The following is a 20,307-nucleotide window of genomic DNA, read 5'->3' on the forward strand; positions in this document are numbered from 1 at the left end:
TAATTTTTATTGGAGTCGTACACACATGATGTTCAGATGTCTATGCCGTACATGCATTTGTGCGTTTGAACCGCGACAGATATTATGGGAGTGGCTTGATGAAGCGCAGGAGATGCAGATAACTTGATCTTGACCCTTAAGAAACTTTTATTAATGCTGTCAAATATGCTTCAAAGGTAAATTAGTTGCTAATTACAACATTGAAATAAAAAAATGCCTGTACAAATACTAGAAATTGTGAATATAGCCTAAATAATTGGGTAATCATGTAAAAAAAAATAGTGCACATTTGATTTATCTAGCTATTATAACATTTATGTCGTTCTTCTGTCATTTATTTGCTTGGCTGTTTCCTTATAAATGTCTAGAAAGTTTTTCGTCAGGTGTCATTTCTCATTCTATGATGTCATTATGTTGCCGTCTTGACTCCAGCCAATCGCTGCATTGCTGATCGTGGTTTCGTGTATCGATATCTGCCCTTTTCATGGAACACGAGAACACGCAGTAATCTTAGACAACTTAATCCAGATATTTTAATCCAATCAGCAAATTCTTTTGAAGAACCAAATTAGTTCAGTTATCACGATTAGAAGATCTGGCATCTGTCAAATCATCTCAGATGTATTAAGCGAGGTACGAAGAATATGCCCCTGGTAGAAATGCTTGATTTTCAAACACAGTTATCGGTTGCTTATTAACACTTAATAAAGCTGTGACATCAAACTTTTTAACGTATTCTTTGTTTTCTTACAGAGAGAGAAAGAAATACAGACGGAGGGGATGAGCCGGAGGGGATGCGCTTAATTAATATATTAAATCCTCAACAGTAATATAACATAATAATTGTAAACAATTTCGGAGATTTTATTATTGACTGTTATTTTTGGTGCTTGTGAATGAAACTAAATGTGATCATAACGGAATCTGCTTGACTCTTGTTGATTTGGACAATGATTAATAATTAGTAATATTATAAATATTAATATTTATGAGGTGCTTATGACTCTGATTGGGGGTTTATTGCCTTTTTTTTTTTTTTTTTTTTTTTTTGCTTTTTGTATTCCAATACTTAAATTAAATTAAATTAAATTAAACTAAAATTATCTGCTTAATTAATAAATGTTCAAATAAGATGTACTATACTACTGCTGATATACATCATATAAGATGTAGATACACTGCTGGTATTAATATCCGAGGGTAAAAACTTTTCCCCGCGCAGATTTCACTCGTGTCGAAGTTGGTCACATGAATTTGCCTTACTGACCAACAGAAAGCTGCTTGGCTTAAAAGTGACTTCGGTTCAAGCTTTGTTTAAAGTACACTATTGACAATGGACCTTTTTGCCCATGAAATCTCAGTGAAATGTTGTGAATTTTTTCCACTTAGCAAACAATTTTACCTATTTAATATTTGCTCTTCTTAAAATTTAGAAATTAATTTAAAAAGCAACCTTTTTTTGTGATCTGTAATTAATTAAAATTAGACTTTTACATCACTACAATAGACATCATATTTTCATTGCTATTGGTTGATCAGAGACCAATCAGTAACCAGGCATTACTCATATTATAAAAACATAAAATTTTATTGATTTAAATTAAAAACCATGTGATGTTCATTCCAATGACCGCAAGGTGTGAAGGGGTTAATATGTCTGCACTATTACGTATGAACAAGTTCCCCTTAAAAAAAAACAAGGACACAATCTTTAAAATAATTCAAAAGCAGCCCAAGATTAGATGTAAAGTTTATTGTAAGTATTTTTGGCCAATGCATCTTTCATCTTCTCAGTTTTTTTGTTTATCCAATGATCTGAAATTAACAAAATGGCACAAGAAATATGAAATGAAAACAGAGTATTATAAGATACAGTATTGATATTTTTGTTTGTTGGTTCCTTATGTAAAGTTTATGATAATGACAATATGATTGCACTTACGCCACTAATCCAGCTGCTGTAGGCAGACACACGAGTGAAGACTGTTGGCTTCTGGTAGGCATTACAACCCGATGATGACACAAAGCTGGCCACTCCATGGACGACGTACTGACCGCTCACCTGGCAGTTCAGAGGACCGCCAGAGTCACCCTAAAACAACACAACAGGAGCCAAAATGAGACATTTTACTTTCCACAGGAAACAGTTCATGATCTGTTTGACAGCCATTCTTTCTCACATTGCATCCAGACAAGCTGCCGCCACCAGCGCACACCATGGTGTTCTTCACGGTGCTTCCCCACCAGTCGCTACGAGAGCAGGTACTGTGGGCCACAACGGGCAGGTAGGCCTGTTTCAGCTTAGCGGAGAGTGACCCACCAGCTGCATGAGAGACAGGAATCATCAGTACATGATTTCAGGAAAACCAAAGCTATTTGAAGTTAAACTGACTCTGAGTGAGGCCCCAGCCGGTGATGTAGCAGACGTTGTTGTGGGGAAGAACCTGTCCTGAGGGGGGAAGGGTGGCCAGCTTCACGTATGAGTTCAGAGTGGCATCAGAGGACAGACGCATAAGAGCGATATCATATCTGGAAAACAAAGAACAGACATCACAGTCTACAACGCGCATTTCATTTCTCATGCTAGGGGGCGCTATAACTTTAGAAGATCTTTGATGGATGTTGTGTTGATGTAAGTCCAGGTAGTCATGTATGAAATTTATGTAAAAAACTCAATACAGTCAAGTATGCGGCTTAGATATTATGTGTAATTGTGTGAAAAGATATAATGTAATGTGTAAATGTGTGATATTGTTGTATGTGAAGCATTAAAGTTAAATGCGTAATTGTTGATATATGATGTGTTTGATGTCATTACTGCAAAATATTAAAATAATATACTTTAGTTATACTATTACTAAAGTCTTCTAAGTGGATTTTTACTACAATCAAAAACTGATATGCAAGATTGCGTTTTCCGTATAACCCGACGTATAACCCGAAGGTTGCAGGTTCGAGTCTCAGAACAGGTGTTGTGCTGAATTCGGAACCCCTGCCAGATTATCAACCCCCTAGTGTTGGTAGATTTAGGAGTAGGTGTGGGGGAGGGGTTAGGATTAGGGATGGGGTTAAGATTAGGCAATCAGGTAGCGACTTCAAAGAGAAGGGTAATAATTTGTCAGGGGGTCAAAATTCAACGCAACACGGCAGTAAATGTAGGTGGGGGAGTGAATGAACAGGCTCTCTTCCACTGTCATTACCAGAGGTGGACATTCCAGGGGTCAGAAAGTAAAAGTCCTGCCATATTTTTTATCTCATCCACTGAAGCATTAATGAGATAATTAAGTGATTAATTGAGTGATGATTGAGCATTATTGAAGACACCTGATGATAAAAAGCAGAATCACCAAAGGAGAAAATCACAATTTTTAAGTTACCATCATCGAGGTCAGGGTTTGTTTTAGTTGAGCTCTTGACCCTTGCCTTTTTAGTATTAGATTTTGTTTGTGCAGTTTTAACTGCGTTAAAACCAAACAGACAAGCAAAGTTAAAAGATGATCAGGTGTTGGTTATATTTTTACATAATCATTATTTGATCTGAATCACTGAACTCATTTAGAGCTCAATCACAAGATCAGCTTTTACAATACAATTTTTTTTTTTTTTTTTTTTAAGAGTTCTTTTTTAAAAAAGTGCTCATTTAAACACACAAACATCAAGAATCATCCTGTGAATCTCAACAGTGGTGGCCATCATAAAGCATGTTGCAGTGCATTCTGGGAGCCACCAATCAAAATTCATCCATGGCTCCCAATCATGCATTGCTGCATGAATAAATTATGAGCTGAATTGTCTTAGTAATTTCATTTATTCTCACTATTAAAATTTTGCTGTTTTTCTGTGACTTTTTAGTAGCTTGTTTTCTAATGTTCAGAGTTGATCTGTTGATCAGAATAAGTTGCTTGTCACCTTTGTTGAGATTCACAGGCTGATACTTGATGTCTGTGTGTGCCTAAAATAATTTTTTTTTTTTTGTGATAAGGACAACTTTTTAAAAAAAAAAAAATAGAAAATCTGTATTGTATGAGCTGATCTTCCGCAGAGTCACAGTGCTGCTGTAATCAATAATGTGAATCTAACTCAGAGACTGGGCTCTAAATGAGTTCAGTGATTCAGATCAAACAATGATTTTGAGAAAACATAACCAACAACACCTGATCATCTTTTAACTTTGCTTGTCTGGTTGGTTTTAATGCAGTTAAAACTGCCCAAACAAAATCTAATACGAAAAAGGCAAGGGTCAAGAGCTCAACTAAAACAAACCCTGACCTCGATGATGGTAACTTAAAAATTGTGATTTTCTCCTTTGGTGATTCTGCTTGTTATCATCAGGTGTCTTCAATAACGCTCAATCATCACTCAATTAATCACTTATTTATCTCATTAATGCTTCAGTGGATGAGATAAAAATATGGCAGGACTTTTACTTTCTGACCCTTGGAATGTCCACCTCTGCTCATTACCCATAAATTGGGTGACCTTGAGCAAGGCACCTAACCCCCAATCGCTTCAGCCACAGCAAAAGTTCAGTGCTCGCTTCTGTGTGTGTGTGCATCTGGATGGGTGAAATCCAGAGCACAAATTTACTTTTTATATGTGTGTTGTATATGTGTAGTTGGCTTGGCAGTATAGTATTGTTGGTTGTGTTTCGTTAAAGTTCTAACTATTGATACAGTCGAGTTTGTTGTGTTGAAAAGTTATAGGCCTTACGAGTGTTTGTCCATATAGTCACGTATATATTGTGTATGATTGTCACCACTGTCGTGACTCGTGTATGTTGTGCATGTTATATACACACCCAGCAGCCACATTGTTGCTGTTCCAGTTGGGGTGGATGACCACTTGACTGACGCTCATGTACTGTTCGCGACCTTCTTGGTTGTAGATGTCGTGGTCGCCCAGGACAACACGCCAAGTTCTCGAGCTGCACAGGAAACACGTTCAGAAAAACATAGGTATGGAGTCAGGAACAAGTGAACACTTTTTACAAATCTATTACATCCTGCACTGACGCTGTTTTAAAGGCACAAAATTTCCATTGACTTGTCAATTCTGATTAAAAGTGAAAAACTGACAAAATTAGAAGAGTTTTGATTGTTAATACACAGCTGTCTGAATCCATTGTACCACTATAACCAAAAAATGTTTTGCAAACACATTGAAAGTGAATTACATCTGCCACCAGAGGGCGAACTGGGACAGTCGTGTGTAACAGGTGCGCTTCAGATCAAGTATTTAGAAACACCCACCAGTTTAAAAATGCCTATTTTAAACTGGTGGGTGTTTCTAAATCATGCAATGAAATGATTTGCTTTACTTGACCCCACCCCTAAACTCTACTGTCACTGTGACGTGGGCCAATCAGATAACGAAGTCGAAAGCGCCCCTCCGTTATGGCCTCGCCCACTGATCTGGTAACTCCCATTACTGTCCTGCAGAGACCTATTGACCTTCATTCCCCTTAAAAAGCAAAGATGGCGCTGCTGTAAATAAGGTCAATACTTGATCTGAAGCGCACCTGTTACACACGACTGTCCCAGTTCGCCCTCTGGTGGCAGATGTAATTCACTTTCAATGTGTTTGCAAAACATTTTTTGGTTATAGTGGTACAATGGATTCAGACAGCTGTGTATTAACAATCAAAACTCTTCTAATTTTGTCAGTTTTTCACTTTTAATCAGAATTGACAAGTCAATGGAAATTTTGTGCCTTTAAGACAGCGTCAGTGCAGGATGTAATAGATTTGTAAAAAGTGTGGCTCCACCGACAATACACTGGTTACTCCACTACACACCTCAGACCACTTTCTCATTACTTTCACACTCAACCTGACCCCCAACTCATCACACACCCCACCACACGTCACTTTTCGGCGAAACCTACGCTCCCTCTCACCATCTCATCTATCCTCTTCGGTCTCATCCACACTTCCTCCCGCTAACCAATTCTCATCAATGGACACTAACACTGCTACTGACACTCTCTGCACCACTCTATCATCCTGCTTAGATGATTTCTGCCCCCTCTTAACCAGACCAGCCCGCGCCACCCCCTCTGCCCCCTGGCTCTCTGATGTTCTCCGTGAGCATCGGTCTAGACTCAGGGCTGCAGAGAGGAAGTGGCGCAAATCTAAAAATCCTACTGACCTTAGCTTATATCAGTCACTCCTTTCTTCTTTCTCTACTAATGTCACCAATGCTAAAACCTCCTACTATCACACTAAAATTAACAACTCAAATGACTCCCGAACACTTTTCAAAACCTTCTCTTCTCTTCTTTGCCCTCCTCCCCTCCCTCCCACATCAGTTCTTACAGCTGATGACTTTGCCAATTTCTTCACACATAAAATAACAACCATCAGCGGCCAATTCTCCACACCACACACTGACAAGAACATCTTAATTGAAAACACACAAATTCTCCCCTCCTTCTCCATGCTTTCTGAGGCAGATGTTTCCAAACTCATTCTTTCCAATCACCCTACTACCTGTCCGCTAGACCCTATCCCCACTCCTCTTCTTCAGGCCATCTCCTCCTCAATTCTACCTGCACTCACTCACATTATCAATTCCTCCCTTCACACTGGAACATTTCCCACAGCTTTTAAGCAGGCTAGGATTACCCCACTGCTTAAGAAACCCACTCTGAATCCAGCTCTTTTAGAAAACTACAGACCAGTATCCCTTCTTCCTTTCATTGCTAAGACACTTGAGAGAGTTGTATTCAACCAACTGTCTACTTATCTCTCACAGAACAACCTCCTTGACAACCACCAGTCTGGTTTCAAGAGTGGCCACTCTACTGAGACTGCCCTGCTCTCAGTCACTGAAGCCCTGAGACTGGCACGAGCATCTTCAAAATCATCAGTACTCATCTTGCTGGACCTGTCTGCTGCCTTTGACACAGTGAACCACCAGATCCTCCTGTCTACACTCATGTCGAAGGACATCACGGGAACCGCGCTCCAGTGGTTCGAGTCTTACCTCTCAGGTAGGTCCTTCAGGGTATCTTGGAGAGGTGAGGTGTCCAAGTCACATCATCTTGCTACTGGGGTACCTCAGGGCTCTGTGCTTGGTCCACTTCTCTTCTCCATCTACACGTCATCACTAGGATCGGTCATTCAGGATCATGGTTTCTCCCATCACTGTTATGCTGATGACACACAACTCTACCTCTCATTCCAACCAGATGATCCGACGGTTGCTGGTCGCATCACAGCCTGCCTGACAGCCATTTCTGCCTGGATGAAGGACCACCACCTCCAACTCAACCTTGCAAAAACGGAACTGCTTGTGATCGGTGCAAACCCAACACTTCATCACAACCTTTCAGTTCAACTTGGGTCTTCAACCATCACTCCTTCCAGGACAGCCAGAAACCTTGGAGTGGTGATGGATGCTGGTCTAACCTTCACAGATCATGTTGCAGCAACGACCCGGTCCTGCAGATTTGCCTTGTACAACATCAGGAAGATTAGACCCTTCCTATCTGAACATTCCACACAAATTCTTGTCCAAGCTCTTGTTCTATCCAGACTGGACTACTGTAATGCTCTCTTGGCTGGCCTTCCAGCATGCACTATCAAGCCTCTACAACTGATCCAAAATGCTGCAGCAAGACTGGTCTTCAACGAACCGAAGAGAGCGCACGTCACTCCTCTCTTCATCAGTCTGCACTGGCTGCCAGTAGCTGCTCGCATCCAATTCAAGGCTCTGATGTTTGCTTACAGAACGACAACTGGCTCTGCACCGCTATACCTTAACTCACTACTTCAGACTTACGCGCCCTCCAGAAACCTGCGTTCTGCAAGTGAACGGCGCCTTGTGGTGCCATCACATAGGGGCACAAAATCACTCTCACGGACCTTCTCCGGGACTGTTCCTGGCTGGTGGAATGACCTACCACGCTCTATCCGAGCAGCCGAGTCTCTAGCCATTTTCAAAAAAATGCTAAAGACGTATCTTTTTCGTCAGCACTTGACCCAGTAGTAGTAGTAGCACTTACCTTGACTAATATTCTTCTCCTATCTGTGTATTTATTTATTTAAAAAAAAAAAAAAAAACGCTACAAGCACTTTACTGACATAACTGTGACTTCACTCAGCACTTACATACTGTTGTTCTCATGTTGATTTAATTGATTCTACTACTCTCATTTGTAAGTCGCTTTGGATAAAAGCGTCTGCTAAATGACTAAATGTAATGTAAATGTATTTCTGTTCTGCAGACACCTCAAACTCCTTCAGATTCATACTTGTGATTTGTCTCAATGTTTGTGTTGTTTCTTAACCATTTAGATACAAAAAAAATCATTACCTGTCAACGCAGTGGGCGGCGGTCAAGACCCAATTCCTTCTGATCAGAGACCCACCACAGGTGTGATAGTAGCCGCCGCCAGACAGATACTGGAGAGAGATCTGAGACAGAGACGATGATTTAGTTAGAACTTGAAAAAAAAAAAAAAAATTGAAGAAACATTTCAATATGAGTATTGGTATTTTCAAACTTAATGCGCTGATTGGACTTTATTGAAGTTGGAAAATTCAGTTAAAACCAGCTTTGAGTTTTACTTGATATAAGCTGTTTTTTATGGCCATTATTGTAGACCATCAACTTGGCTGATCTTGTTAGTGGGACTCCAACAAACCTTCTACTACACAGCAAAATCTCCAGAGTTAAAGCAACTCTGCTCAGAGTACATATGGTCCCTCTCTAAATAGTGTTAAAGTAACACTGAAGCAGAGTTAAAGTTAATGAGATAATTAATCAATTATTAAGGCTGTGGCTGGAAGTCCGTTGTGGTTCTTGTGTTTCTCTTTTCTTCAGTGATTCTGCTTGTTAACAGCAGGTGTTCATCATTAATGTACAATCATCACCTAGTTAATTGCTTAATTATCTCATTAACTTTAACTCTGCTTCAGTGTTATTTTAACACTATTTAGAGAGGGACCATATGTACTCTGAGCGAGTTGATTTAACTCTGGGGATTTTGCTGTGTATATTTATAAGTAGCTTGACCATCTTAACCCTGAGAGCATTATGTACATCACAGAGATATCTACTTGATGTCTGCATTTATATCTGCAAGATGTGTTTTTAGAGTGTTTGCTCATCTGTAAAATGTCTCTAAGACGTTTCCTGTCAGATGATAAATAGATATTTAGAAAACGTATTTTAGATGTTTATGTTTTAGAATGTAAAACTGCTTTTTATAAGATGTTAATCAGAAGTTTGTACACAACAGACGTTTTCCAGATTTAGCGACGTATGTGTGATATCTGGAAAGCTGGTACAACCATGCCCATTTAATTGTGTAAAACCACCAAAAAAGCTTAGTTATTGAGATTGAAAAGGATTTCAATTGAAATATTGTTTAAATGTCGTACCTGCCAGGGCCAGGAGTTGGGACTTGCCACCTCTCCACCCACAACCCTCTCCTCAATGGCCTGATCCTCCATATATCTGGGCTCAGCCAGCGCTGGACACAAAAATGCATTTAGACATACTAGGATTGTAGTCATTTTGAATTTTTAGTCCATATAGACTTAGTTTTTTATGCAGTTGTTAACAAAATCTAAGTCAAATGCAAATGTGTTTCTCAACAGAAAGAGAGAGGCATCTTACCCAGGGCAGCCAGCACACTCAACAACAAGATCCTCAGCATGTTTGCAGTCTGCCGTCTTTCTGAATTCTTCCATCGTCCATATATATGCCTGCAGAAGTTCACAGCGCTGTACGGAACACGTGTTTGACTCATGATACCCACAGGTGTGTGAATCCCACAGATATCACCACTGCCAAGGCCAATGTTCCAGTTGCAGAATAAATTTCTTTATTTAGTTTGACACAGATGCTTGACCTGCATTAGCTTCGAGTTAGTTCAGTTCAGCATCTCACCTGATATAAAGTTCATATATGGTTTCATTTGCATTTCATTAATTATTTAATTCAGCAAAAAATAGAAATTTAATTGATTTAATTTAATTTTTATTCATTACTATAATTATCATTTTAGTAATAATAATTCATATTAATAATATATAGATTAGTATTTGCTAATTTAATTAAAATGTATTTATATATTTTGTCAACATTAAGATATTAATTTAACATTTATGTGAACCTATAAGGAAAGTGTATATTTTAAGTAAGTTTTTGAAAGTACAAAATTCCAAATATATACAAAAACAAATCTACTATTGCATGCATAATAATTATTAAAGAATTTTTAAAAATGCTGTTTTGATTGTGTAGTTTTAGATACAATACAGGAAGTATTTCATGTCAGCTATTTTTTTATTTATATATTTAGCAGCTTTATACATACGGGCCCAGGTCTAAAGTCAATGGCACAATTTTTCCCAAAAAGGCTGGTAAAATTTCGTATTCTGATGATGAGCGGTTCAGAGACAAACTGCAGCTGGACCAGCAGACAGGAGATTTGTCCATCAGCGACATCAGGATCCGAATCTCTGGAGATTATCATCTACAGATCACCCGCAGCAAAGCGACCAAAACAAAGAGATTCAAGGTTATTGTACGAGGTACAATACCCTACAGTATTGTCTTTAAACGTGTTCATTTATTCATTTTAAACTTCTATAAAGGGGTTTAATGTGGGTTTTGAGTTGTTTATGTCAGCAAACATGTTTCTGTTTCTTTATGAAATGAAGTGGACACACTGAAATTCACGGAGGGAGAGCCTGTCCGTCTGCAGACCGGTATTACTAAAATTCAGAAAGAGGATCTGATTCTGTGGAAGTTTGAACCTAAAAATGCCCTCATTGCCAAAGTTGATGGGCAAACCAATGAGACCAGTGTCTACGATGTTGATGACGAGAGATTCAGAGACAGACTGGAGCTGGACGATCGAACTGGAGACCTCACCATCACAAACACCAAAAGCACCGACTCTGGAGTTTACGAAGTACAGATCAAGAGCAGCAATACAGTTTCATACAAGAAATTCAATGTTCTTGTCTGGTGTGAGTAGCTCAAGATAATCACAGTATTGATAATCTGGTTCACATGCACATTCACATGTTTCTTCTATATGTTTCTCTTGCTGTCAGTGAATACGCTGAAATATACAGTTGGAGATTCTGTGATTCTACAAACTGGAGTTACCGAACTGAAGAATGATGATCGAATACTGTGGAAGTTTAGCGATAAAGACACTTTTATAGCTGAACTCAACAGAGCCACCAATCAGACCTTGTTCTATAAAGGTCCTGATGGGAGATTCAGAGAACAATTGCAGATAAACCAGCGAACTGGAGATCTGACCATCAGGAATATCAGCAGAGCACATTCAGACGTTTATACACTACAAATCACCAGAGGCAAAAATATCACATGCAAGAGATTCATGGTGGTTGCCCACGGTGAGTAACACAATCAAATTTAGCACTGTTTTGATGCTTTTAATGCTCTTGACACAGATCTGAAAAAGACCAGGGCCCTCATTTATCAATGGTGCGTACGGACAGATTTGTGCGTAGTGAATGCGTAAGAACAGTTTCACGCAAAGTGTGGGATTCACCAACTTGTACTTAAACGTAGAAATGTGTGTAAATATAAGCACACCTCTGAGCATGCTTACGCAGATAATCTAGTGGTAGAATAGTGACACTACACACAAAAATCATTTAAGAGTGTTGTATGCATTAGGAAATCCACATGTCCTGTGTTTCCTTTATTTATAAAACACTCAATTTATCAATTGTCTAGTTCCCTTTCAGTCGGTCACGTTCGACGTACGTCAGTAGTGACCGACGAATTGGGATATCGCTAGAGAGCCCCTATCGGCTTCGAGAAAACTAAAACAAGCCAATGAACATTGGCGTGCGATATTTGCATAACGCACCCCTCCCCATCCGGGGCATATAAAAGGGGGAGGAGATGCAATCGCACTCTGTCTTTCGCTTCGGAGCCAAGCTTTGGTGTCCTACAGCTAAGAAGATCTTTAAAACAAGAAGAAACAGCGTTCTTACCGTGTTTGGTGCAACGACACTGCAGCGAGTCCACGAGCTTCCGGGTCCGGGCGGCAACATCGGCTGTGAAACAGCGTTCCGCTGTAATTCCAATTGTTTGGTCTGCGATTTGGCCGGGTCCCGTGTGTGTGTGTTTACCACACTTCGTGACACTCCCTGTGTGTCTCATTCACAAAAGAGCTGTGAGTTTCCCCCTCTATTAGACTTTACAGACGAACCCTGCATCTGGGGAGATGGCATTTCGTCTGTGCGCTACTGGGTGTGGTTGTTCCCTGGTCCCTGCTGATGGGCACAATCGGGGCTATATCACGTGCTTGGGCGTTCAGCACGCTGAGGCCGCGTTTGTAGATGGTTCATGTTCTCATTGTGGGAACATGACTATCGCGGTGCTGAGGTCGAGACTCTCGTTCCTTGGTTCTCAGGGAGCGGGGGTCCCCTCCCCTATGCCCCGTGCGGCCGTTTTCTCTGGCTCCGGTCGGGGTGACGGTTCGTCGGCGTGTAGGCAGGGTGACTTGAGGGTCACGGTTAGGGCTTCCCCGCCGAGTGTTGCTCCGCGGGCCCCTGCCGCCTCTGCAGCACCGCAGCCAGTGGTGTTACCGTCGTGTCATGCCAGGCCCTCTTCGGAGCGTCCGGTATAGTCCTTCGGTGCACCTGCGGAGGACCAGATGTCGATCACGGTATCGGAAGGCGAGCATGAGTCCTCGGGAGAGGATGACTCGGCTGAGCCCCTGTCTCACGGGGTGGCGGCTGTGGCCGAGTCGGATCCTGAGTTGATGGCTGTGCTTTCCCGGGCTGCCGAGAGCGTCGGGCTCGTGTGGAACCCTCCACCCTGTCCCGGCCCCTCTCGGCTTGACGATTGGTACCTCGGGGCGGGTCGCGCTGGTCCTCAGCGTCCCGCCCCGATGCCTTTCTTCCCGGAGGTGCACGACGAGGTGACCAGGTCTTGGCGGACGCCGTATAGTGTTCGTTCGAGGCCAGGCCCCTCGTCCGCCTTCACCACCCTGGATGGCGGAGAGGCTAAAGGCTATACGGGAATCCCTCCAGTCGAACGGTCTGTAACGATGCAGTTGTGCCCTACGGCCGCCGGGCCTGTAAGTTTTCTTCCTCTCTGACGGAGAAGGCTTATAGAGCTTGTGGGCAGGCCGCCTCCGCCCTGCATGCCATGGCCCTTTTGCAAGTGTATCAGGCAAAAGCGTTATCGGAAATGCCACAGGGTGGTCTTGACCAGCATCTGTTGGGGGAGTTGCGAGCTGCCACCGATCTCGCCCTCCGGGCGACTAAAGTGACAGCACGCTCCGTTGGTCAAGCGATGGCTACTATGGTAGTCCAGCAGCGCCATCTATGGCTAAACCTGGCTGACATGAGGGAGACCGATAAATATCGGTTCCTGGACTCCCCCGTGTCCCAGGCTGGCCTATTCGGCGACGCAGTAGAGAGCTTCGCCCAACAGTTCTCTGCTGCCCAGAAGCAGGCTGAGGTGATTAAACACGTCTTGCCCCGCCGGCCCGCTGCTGCCTCCACCCCGCCGGCGGCGCAACCTCAGCCTGCTCGTCGCCGAGGGCGCCCGGCCGCGTCGTCCTCCGCTCCCGCTAATTTGGCCAAGCAGCAGCCTCCACCAGCCAAACAGCAGGGAGCCGGCGCCGGCCGGGGCGCCCAGCCCGCTCAAGCCAAGCCAGGTGGTAAGAGGTCGAGGAAGTCGCGATCCTGAAGCGGGCGACCTGGAGGAGGAAGTAGCAGCTCTTCAGGGGGGGATTCCATCTGCCCCTCCACTCCCGGGGGAGGGCCGGGAGAAACTTGTTGTATCTGTTCCGCCGCTGGCTCTCCGGAGTCCAGCGGTACCCACCTTTTCACAGAAAGAGCTGTTTCCCTTTCATCCTCCAGGTCACAAGAGGGCGCGGTTGTCAGGACCCGGGGCTCTGCCTTGGTGTCTGCAGCCCCCTCTCATTTCGCCAGTAGGGGGCGCCCCGATGGTGCAGGCCGTACCACGTGTACCGTCTCCCATCGTTGCTGTCATCCCGCAGAATCTGACTCCACTTCGGGCCGCTGTGCTGTCCGAGTCGAGTCCCAGTATTCTGCCTCGCTGCCCCACTCCCGGTGCGCCTGTGGTGCCCTTGGTCCCGCTCGTTCGGCGTCTGGAAGCCTGGTTAACTGGTTAATCAGGCTCGGCTATGCGATTCAGTTCGCCCGGCGTCCCCCGGTGTTCAGAGGTGTCCACTACACTCAGGTGTCACTGGACAGTGCTCCTGTTCTTCGGGCGGAGATTGCTGTCCTCCTGGCGAAGGGTGCAATCGAGCCGGTCCCTCCAGCCAATATGAAGTCAGGGTTTTACAGTCCCTACTTCATTTTACCGAAGAAAGGAGGTGGGTTACGGCCAATCTTGGATCTGCGAGTCCTGAATCGGTCCCTTCACAGGCTGCCATTCAAGATGTTGACGCAGAAACGCATTTTTCAATGCATCCGTCCCCAAGATTGGTTCGCAGCTATAGACCTGAAGGACGCGTACTTTCATGTCTCGATTCTGCCTCGTCACAGACCCTTCCTACGGTTTGCGTTCGAGGGTCGGGCATATCAGTACAAAGTCCTGCCCTTCGGGCTGGCCCTGTCTCCCCGCGTGTTTACGAAGGTTGCGGAGGCGGCCATTGTTCCCCTCAAGGAACAAGGCGTTCGTATTCTCAACTATCTCGACGACTGGCTTATTCTAGCCAGTTCGCGGGAACAGTTGTGCGAACACAGGGATCTGGTGTTGGCACACCTCAGCCGGTTGGGTCTTCGGGTCAACTGGGACAAGAGCAAACTCTCCCCCGGGCAGAGGATCTCTTATCTCGGTATGGAACTGGACTCGGTCGCCCTGACTGCGCAACTCACAGAGGAGCGCGTCCAGTCGGTGTTGAACTGCCTGAGTACGCTCAAGTGCAGGACAGCGGCCCCACTGAAAATGTTTCAGAGGCTCCTGGGGCATATGGCATCCGCAGCCACGGTCGTGCTCGGATTGCTTCATATGAGGCCGCTCCAACACTGGCTCCACGGCCGGGTCCCGAGATGGGCGTGGCAACGCGGCACGTTCCGTGTTCCTGTGACACCGAGCTGCCGCCGTGCCCTCACTCGATGGTCAGACCCCTCATTCCTGCGGGCAGGAGTTCCCCTCGAACAGGTGTCCAGGCAAGCTGTGGTTCACACAGATGCCTCGACCTTAGGGTGGGGCGCCACGTACAACGGGCATGCAGCCTCAGGTCTTTGGACGGGGCCTCAGCTGCATTGGCATATCAATTGCCTCGAGTTGCTGGCAGTTCGTCTTGCGCTGGGCCGCTTCAAGGAGCTGTTGACAGGCAAGCACGTTCTAGTCCGCTCAGACAACATCGCGACCGTAGCGTACAACAATCATCAAGGTGGTCTACGCTCCCGCCGCATGTCGCAACTCGCCCGCCATCTCTTGTTATGGAGTCAGAAGCATCTGAGGTCGCTTCGTGCCATTCATGTCCCGGGTGTGCTCAACCGTGCAGCCGATGAGCTTTCACGGCAGCCTCCACTTGTGGGCGAATGGAGACTCCATCCCCAGGTTGTCCAGCTGATTTGGCATTACTTCGGCGAGGCTCAGATAGATCTGTTTGCCTCCCCGGAGAATGCTCAGTGCCAGTGGTTCTATTCCCTGACCGCAGGTACTCTCGGCACGGATGCACTGGCACACAGTTGGCCCCGGGGTCTTCGCAAGTATGCGTTTCCCCCAGTGAGCCTTCTTGCTCAACTCTTGTGCAAAGTCAGGGAGGATGGGGAGCAGGTCTTGTTGGTGGCCCCTTATTGGCCCACCCGGACATGGTTTTCGGACCTGATGCTCCTCACGGCAGCCCCTCCCTGGCCCATTCCTCTGAGGAAGGATCTTCTGACTCAGAGAGGGGGCACCCTCTGGCACCCGCGTCCCGACCTGTGGAACCTCCACGTGTGGTCCCTGGACGGGATGCGGAGGTTCTAAATGATCTCCCGCAAGCGGTTGTAGACACTATCACTTCCGCTAGAGCTCCTTCCACTAGGAGTCTCTATGCGTTGAAGTGGAACCTGTTCGTTGAGTGGTGCTCTTCTCACCGAGAAGACCCCCGATCATGCTCGGTCAGATCCGTGCTTTCCTTCCTGCAGGAGGGTCTGGAGCGAAGGCTGTCTCCCTCCACCCTCAAAGTGTATGTTGCCGCCATTGCCGCACATCACAATGCAGTTGATGGGAAGTCCTTGGGGAAGCACGATCTGGTCGTCAGGTTCCTGAGGGGAGCGAGGAGACTGAATCCGCCTCGTCCCCCCTCCATACCCTCTTGGGATCTTTCCGTAGTTCTTTCATCTCTTCGGCATCATCCCTTCGAGCCCTTGCAATCAGTTGAGTTAAAAGTACTGTCCCTTAAGACCGTCCTCCTGGTTGCATTGGCCTCGCTCAAGAGGGTAGGGGACCTGCACGCATTTTCGATCGACGAATCGTGCCTGGAATTCGGGCCTGGTGACTCTCACGTTATCCTGAGACCCCGGCCTGGATATGTGCCCAAGGTTCCTACCACTCCCTTCAGAGATCAGGTAGTGAACCTGCAAGCGCTGCCTTCGGAGGAGGCAGACCCAGCCCTGGCTTTGCTATGTCCATTCCGCGCTCTGCGCGTTTACGTGGATAGAACTCGAAGCTTTAGGACCTCAGATCAGCTCTTTGTCTGTTATGGAGGCCAGCAGAAAGGGAAGGCTGTCTCCAAGCAGAGGATGGCCCACTGGATTGTGGATGCCATCGCCCTGGCTTATGATTCCCAGGGCGTGCCTTGCCCGTTCGGGTTGAGAGCCCACTCCACCAGAGGAGTGGCCTCTTCCTGGGCGTTGGCTCAGGGCGCCTCGCTGACAGATATCTGTAGAGCTGCGGGCTGGGCGACACCAAACACGTTTGCTAGGTTTTATAGCTTACGTGTGGAACCGGTTTCTTCCCGTGTACTCGCTTCCACTAGCCGGTAGACGCGTTGAACCTGTTCTCTGTGCAATGCCATTCCCGCTCTCTGGGCTGGATACGTGCATTTTTGACTCCAGTCGTGTTCCCCGATCGGTGAACCCTGTCGAGTTCCTCCGCCTCCCCTTTCGGCTCGGACATTGCGGAGTGTCTGATGCCAGACCAACATCCACCTTCGGTGTTGTCTGTTGGTTGGGTTCCATATGTTGTAATCCCTCTAAGCGAGTGATTCCATATGTGCATGGTCCACGGTTACTCCCTACGGTGAGTCCGTGTCTTCCCTTAGCAGAGTTCTGCTGTCACCTGTCAGATGAGTCTCCCCCTACTTAGGTGGAGCCATCCCAGGGACATTTATGCGTTCTGCCCCTTCGGGCCAGTCCATATGTTCCACGTAAATTCCTTCCCCTCTGGGTGGGTAGTGGCTCCGCAGCGTCCCCTTTGGGTTCGCTTTCCCAGTGTAGTCTAGTTTACTTAGTGGGTATTTCGGAACAGCAGTAGACTTCCCGGCGGGTGGCTAGAGCTTGCGCTGGGCACTGGAAGGGGTTCGTAACTGTGGCGTTTTATTTGGGATCCCAATTCATCGGTCACTACTGACGTACGTCGAACGTGACCGACTGAAAGGGAACGTCTCGGTTACGTATGTAACCCTCGTTCCCTGAAGGAGGGAACGGAGACGTACGTCCCGTCGCCACAGTTTCTGTACCCTCGCTGCAGTGCGGACACCAGTTGTCTCCTCAGCGAAAAACAGAGTGTGATTGCATCTCCTCCCCCTTTTATATGCCCCGGATGGGGAGGGGTGCGTTATGCAAATATCGCACGCCAATGTTCATTGGCTTGTTTTAGTTTTCTCGAAGCTGATAGGGGCTTTCTAGCGATATCCCAATTCGTCGGTCACTACTGACGTACGTCTCCGTTCCCTCCTTCAGGGAACGAGGGCTACATACGTAACCGAGACGTTTTACACACAGTGCGTAATTGGTGTCACTGTAAAACAAACAAAAAACAAAAAAACAAACAACAAAATTATGGTTAAGTAAATAATACAGAAAAACAAAAACAAAACAAAACAAATGCAAGTTTTTTGGTAGTACTCAATTTAAGCTTGTAGAAATTACAGTGTAAACATCAACATTATATAATTATTTCTGATACTGGTGTTCCCATCATGCACTGGGCCTTGAATAATTAATGAGGTCAATTTTTTGCTGTTTTCCAGCTGTTTTTACACTGTTTTATCATTGCTTTTGTGGTTAGGTTTAGTAACTTAACATTTTGTGACATTTGGAGCTCATTTTCTTCTCAAAATGCCACAATCACACTCAAAAATGTCCCATCGAATGTTACCGTCATTGTGTGTTGTGTACCAAGTATTGAGGTCTCTGTGTTCAACTCTAGCATTATTTTAATGTGTAGATATGATGTCTACACAATATCTTTTGTATTATCTGTTTAGATGTTTCTAAGTAAAAGCATACATATCAACAGCATGGTTTCATTCAGTGTTATATTGTTCTGTGTAAAATGTATTGCAAGAGAGTTTTAAACTAAATAGAAATTACTTAACTTTTTACTAATAAAGTTAAAGTTACTTATAATTTAACTTATCTTAACTAAGTAGAGTAACTTAAACCCATATTTGAAATTTACTTAAATAGTTTATGTGTGCAAAAACTTAAGTAAAAATTAAGTAAACTTTATCTTTATTTTATTTTATCTTGCGTTATTGGAAGACTTTGCAAACAATGCGCTCCAGAAAGCACGTTTTCCAAGATCATGCTGATCTGCTTGACAAGAGCTCTCTTTGCTATTATTACGGTGAGGAAAAAACACAATCACGTGACTTTTAAAGGGAAGTTTTGTCACCATATATGGTTCATTGGAGGCGTTTCCGAATGCTAATGACCTTGAACGTGAACAAGCATGGCACTTACGCACATGTGGGATTTATCAACAATGATTGCTTACTCATGTGCGTAAGAACTGCATGCGCACGTTTGATAAATGCGGATTTTCTTGTACTTAGGCACATTCTAAATTTCATTCGTTGGACAAAATATAGAACCTTTTCTACGCACTGTTGATAAATGAGGGCCCTGGGGCCGTATTCACAAAACATTTTATCTTACCACTAAGAGTTCTCCTAAATAGCAGTAAAAGTTCTTAGCTAAGAGTTTTCTCTTAAAACCTATTCACAAAGCTGCTGAGACAAACTTTTACTAAGGAATAGACTGAAGTCTTAAGCTAAGAGAAAGGGCGGGGTTGACCTCGTTGCTATGGAGTATACACACAGTGATTGGCTGATGGGGGAGGAGTCAGTGATTTAATCACAGAAATATTGTAGAATGAAGTGTCATGTTTACATATTAAAATAAAGGTTTAAAAATACAAATGGGGGGATAACTTTGGGTTTGGACTAAATTTCAAGCTCGGAGCCCTCGATCCCCTTGGACAGCACACCAAATACGCTTATTATATATTTTTTACTCTATTCAATCATTTGTAAGTGTGAAGTCCCAAAAACCACTTCCATAGGTAATCAGACAATATTTATTTATTTGTTAAAGATTTTTTTTGGCGTCTCATTGTAGATTCATATCTATAAATCAAAATGTATTGCATTTATGAAGAAAAGGTTCAGCACATTGTTGCTATTGTCTCAATGGTGTTCAGTGTCTTTGGGTGGATTAGGACTGTTTGTGATTTGGTCTTAGTGATTTAGGAGTCCTCTTGACTACTCCTAACTTTTCACAGATTTAGGAGCTAGTTTTAGCGCTAAAATGCTTTGTGAAATACTCTTAGAGCAAACATTTAGGACTCCTAAAATTAGGACTGACACACCCATTATTTTTAAGAGTTTCTCCTAAATCGGCAAGTTAGGAGCTACTTTTAGCCTTAAGATGTTTCGTGAATACGGCCCCTGATCTCACAGGAAATTATAACTATGTTACAAGGTGACAATTTTGTATGAATTCATACAGTGTGAATTATACAAAAAAACGCACGATTATTAGAAAAAAGGTACACCCCATCCCTTAATATTTGGGTGTATGCAGATTGGACAAAATTGGGCCTTAATTTAATTTGGTGGATAAAGCAAGGAAAATGAGACTGGCTGGCACACATTTTGCATTGTGAATTATTTGTACTCAAAATATACCATAAAAAGATGTATTTACACAAACATCAGACTTTTTAACTCAGGAAAGAGGTGGTAAGAATTTACACAGAAATCTTGTGAAAAGAAAAAAAAATAGCTAACAGGAAACATTCTCAGAACTTTGACTAAAGTTGTGTCAAGGTTCTCTCAAAGTTATGAACAAACGTTCTTTCAGTAAAGTTCAAAGTTCAAAAACTG

At 44.2% G+C, this 20,307-nt stretch overlaps 3 protein-coding genes across 3 annotated transcripts in view; 2 read left to right on the top strand and 1 right to left on the bottom strand.

The window, feature by feature from the left end:
- LOC137028172 (uncharacterized) overlaps nucleotides 1-1,014 on the top strand; it is a 43,456-nt gene extending 42,442 nt beyond the window's left edge. The window contains exon 18 of the mRNA XM_067396941.1: nucleotides 754-1,014. Coding sequence (XP_067253042.1) covers nucleotides 754-830 — 77 coding nt within the window. The 3' untranslated portion in view covers nucleotides 831-1,014. The remainder of the gene's footprint in view (nucleotides 1-753) is intronic.
- Nucleotides 1,015-1,738: 724 nt separating this feature from the next.
- Nucleotides 1,739-9,761, bottom strand: LOC137027919 (elastase-1-like). The gene is made up of 8 exons (XM_067396539.1): nucleotides 9,624-9,761; nucleotides 9,386-9,477; nucleotides 8,316-8,416; nucleotides 4,799-4,924; nucleotides 2,393-2,529; nucleotides 2,181-2,323; nucleotides 1,943-2,092; nucleotides 1,739-1,815 (listed from the first exon to the last, which is right to left on the bottom strand). The coding sequence occupies exons 1-8, from the start codon at nucleotides 9,754-9,756 to the stop codon at nucleotides 1,804-1,806; spliced, it is 894 nt and encodes a 297-aa protein (XP_067252640.1). The 5' UTR covers nucleotides 9,757-9,761; the 3' UTR covers nucleotides 1,739-1,803.
- Nucleotides 9,755-11,391, top strand: LOC137028173 (uncharacterized). The gene is made up of 5 exons (XM_067396942.1): nucleotides 9,755-9,767; nucleotides 10,254-10,273; nucleotides 10,369-10,543; nucleotides 10,673-10,984; nucleotides 11,072-11,391. The coding sequence occupies exons 1-5, from the start codon at nucleotides 9,755-9,757 to the stop codon at nucleotides 11,389-11,391; spliced, it is 840 nt and encodes a 279-aa protein (XP_067253043.1).
- Nucleotides 11,392-20,307: the final 8,916 nt, after the last annotated feature.

The sequence above is a fragment of the Chanodichthys erythropterus genome, chromosome 10 (assembly GCF_024489055.1).
Source record: "Chanodichthys erythropterus isolate Z2021 chromosome 10, ASM2448905v1, whole genome shotgun sequence".
Classification (NCBI taxonomy): Eukaryota; Metazoa; Chordata; class Actinopteri; order Cypriniformes; family Xenocyprididae; genus Chanodichthys; species Chanodichthys erythropterus.

Coding starts and splice junctions, on each gene's coding strand:
- LOC137028173 (XM_067396942.1), top strand. Junction 10,544..10,672: donor ATTCAAGGTTATTGTACGAG/GTACAATACCCT, acceptor TATGAAATGAAG/TGGACACACTGAAATTCACG. Junction 10,985..11,071: donor ATTCAATGTTCTTGTCTGGT/GTGAGTAGCTCA, acceptor TCTTGCTGTCAG/TGAATACGCTGAAATATACA.
- LOC137027919 (XM_067396539.1), bottom strand. CDS start 9,756: ATGAGTCAAACACGTGTTCCGTACAGCGCTGTGAACTTCTGCAGGCAT. Junction 9,478..9,623: donor GAGTGTGCTGGCTGCCCTGG/GTAAGATGCCTC, acceptor TTTTGTGTCCAG/CGCTGGCTGAGCCCAGATAT. Junction 8,417..9,385: donor CCAACTCCTGGCCCTGGCAG/GTACGACATTTA, acceptor TCTCTGTCTCAG/ATCTCTCTCCAGTATCTGTC.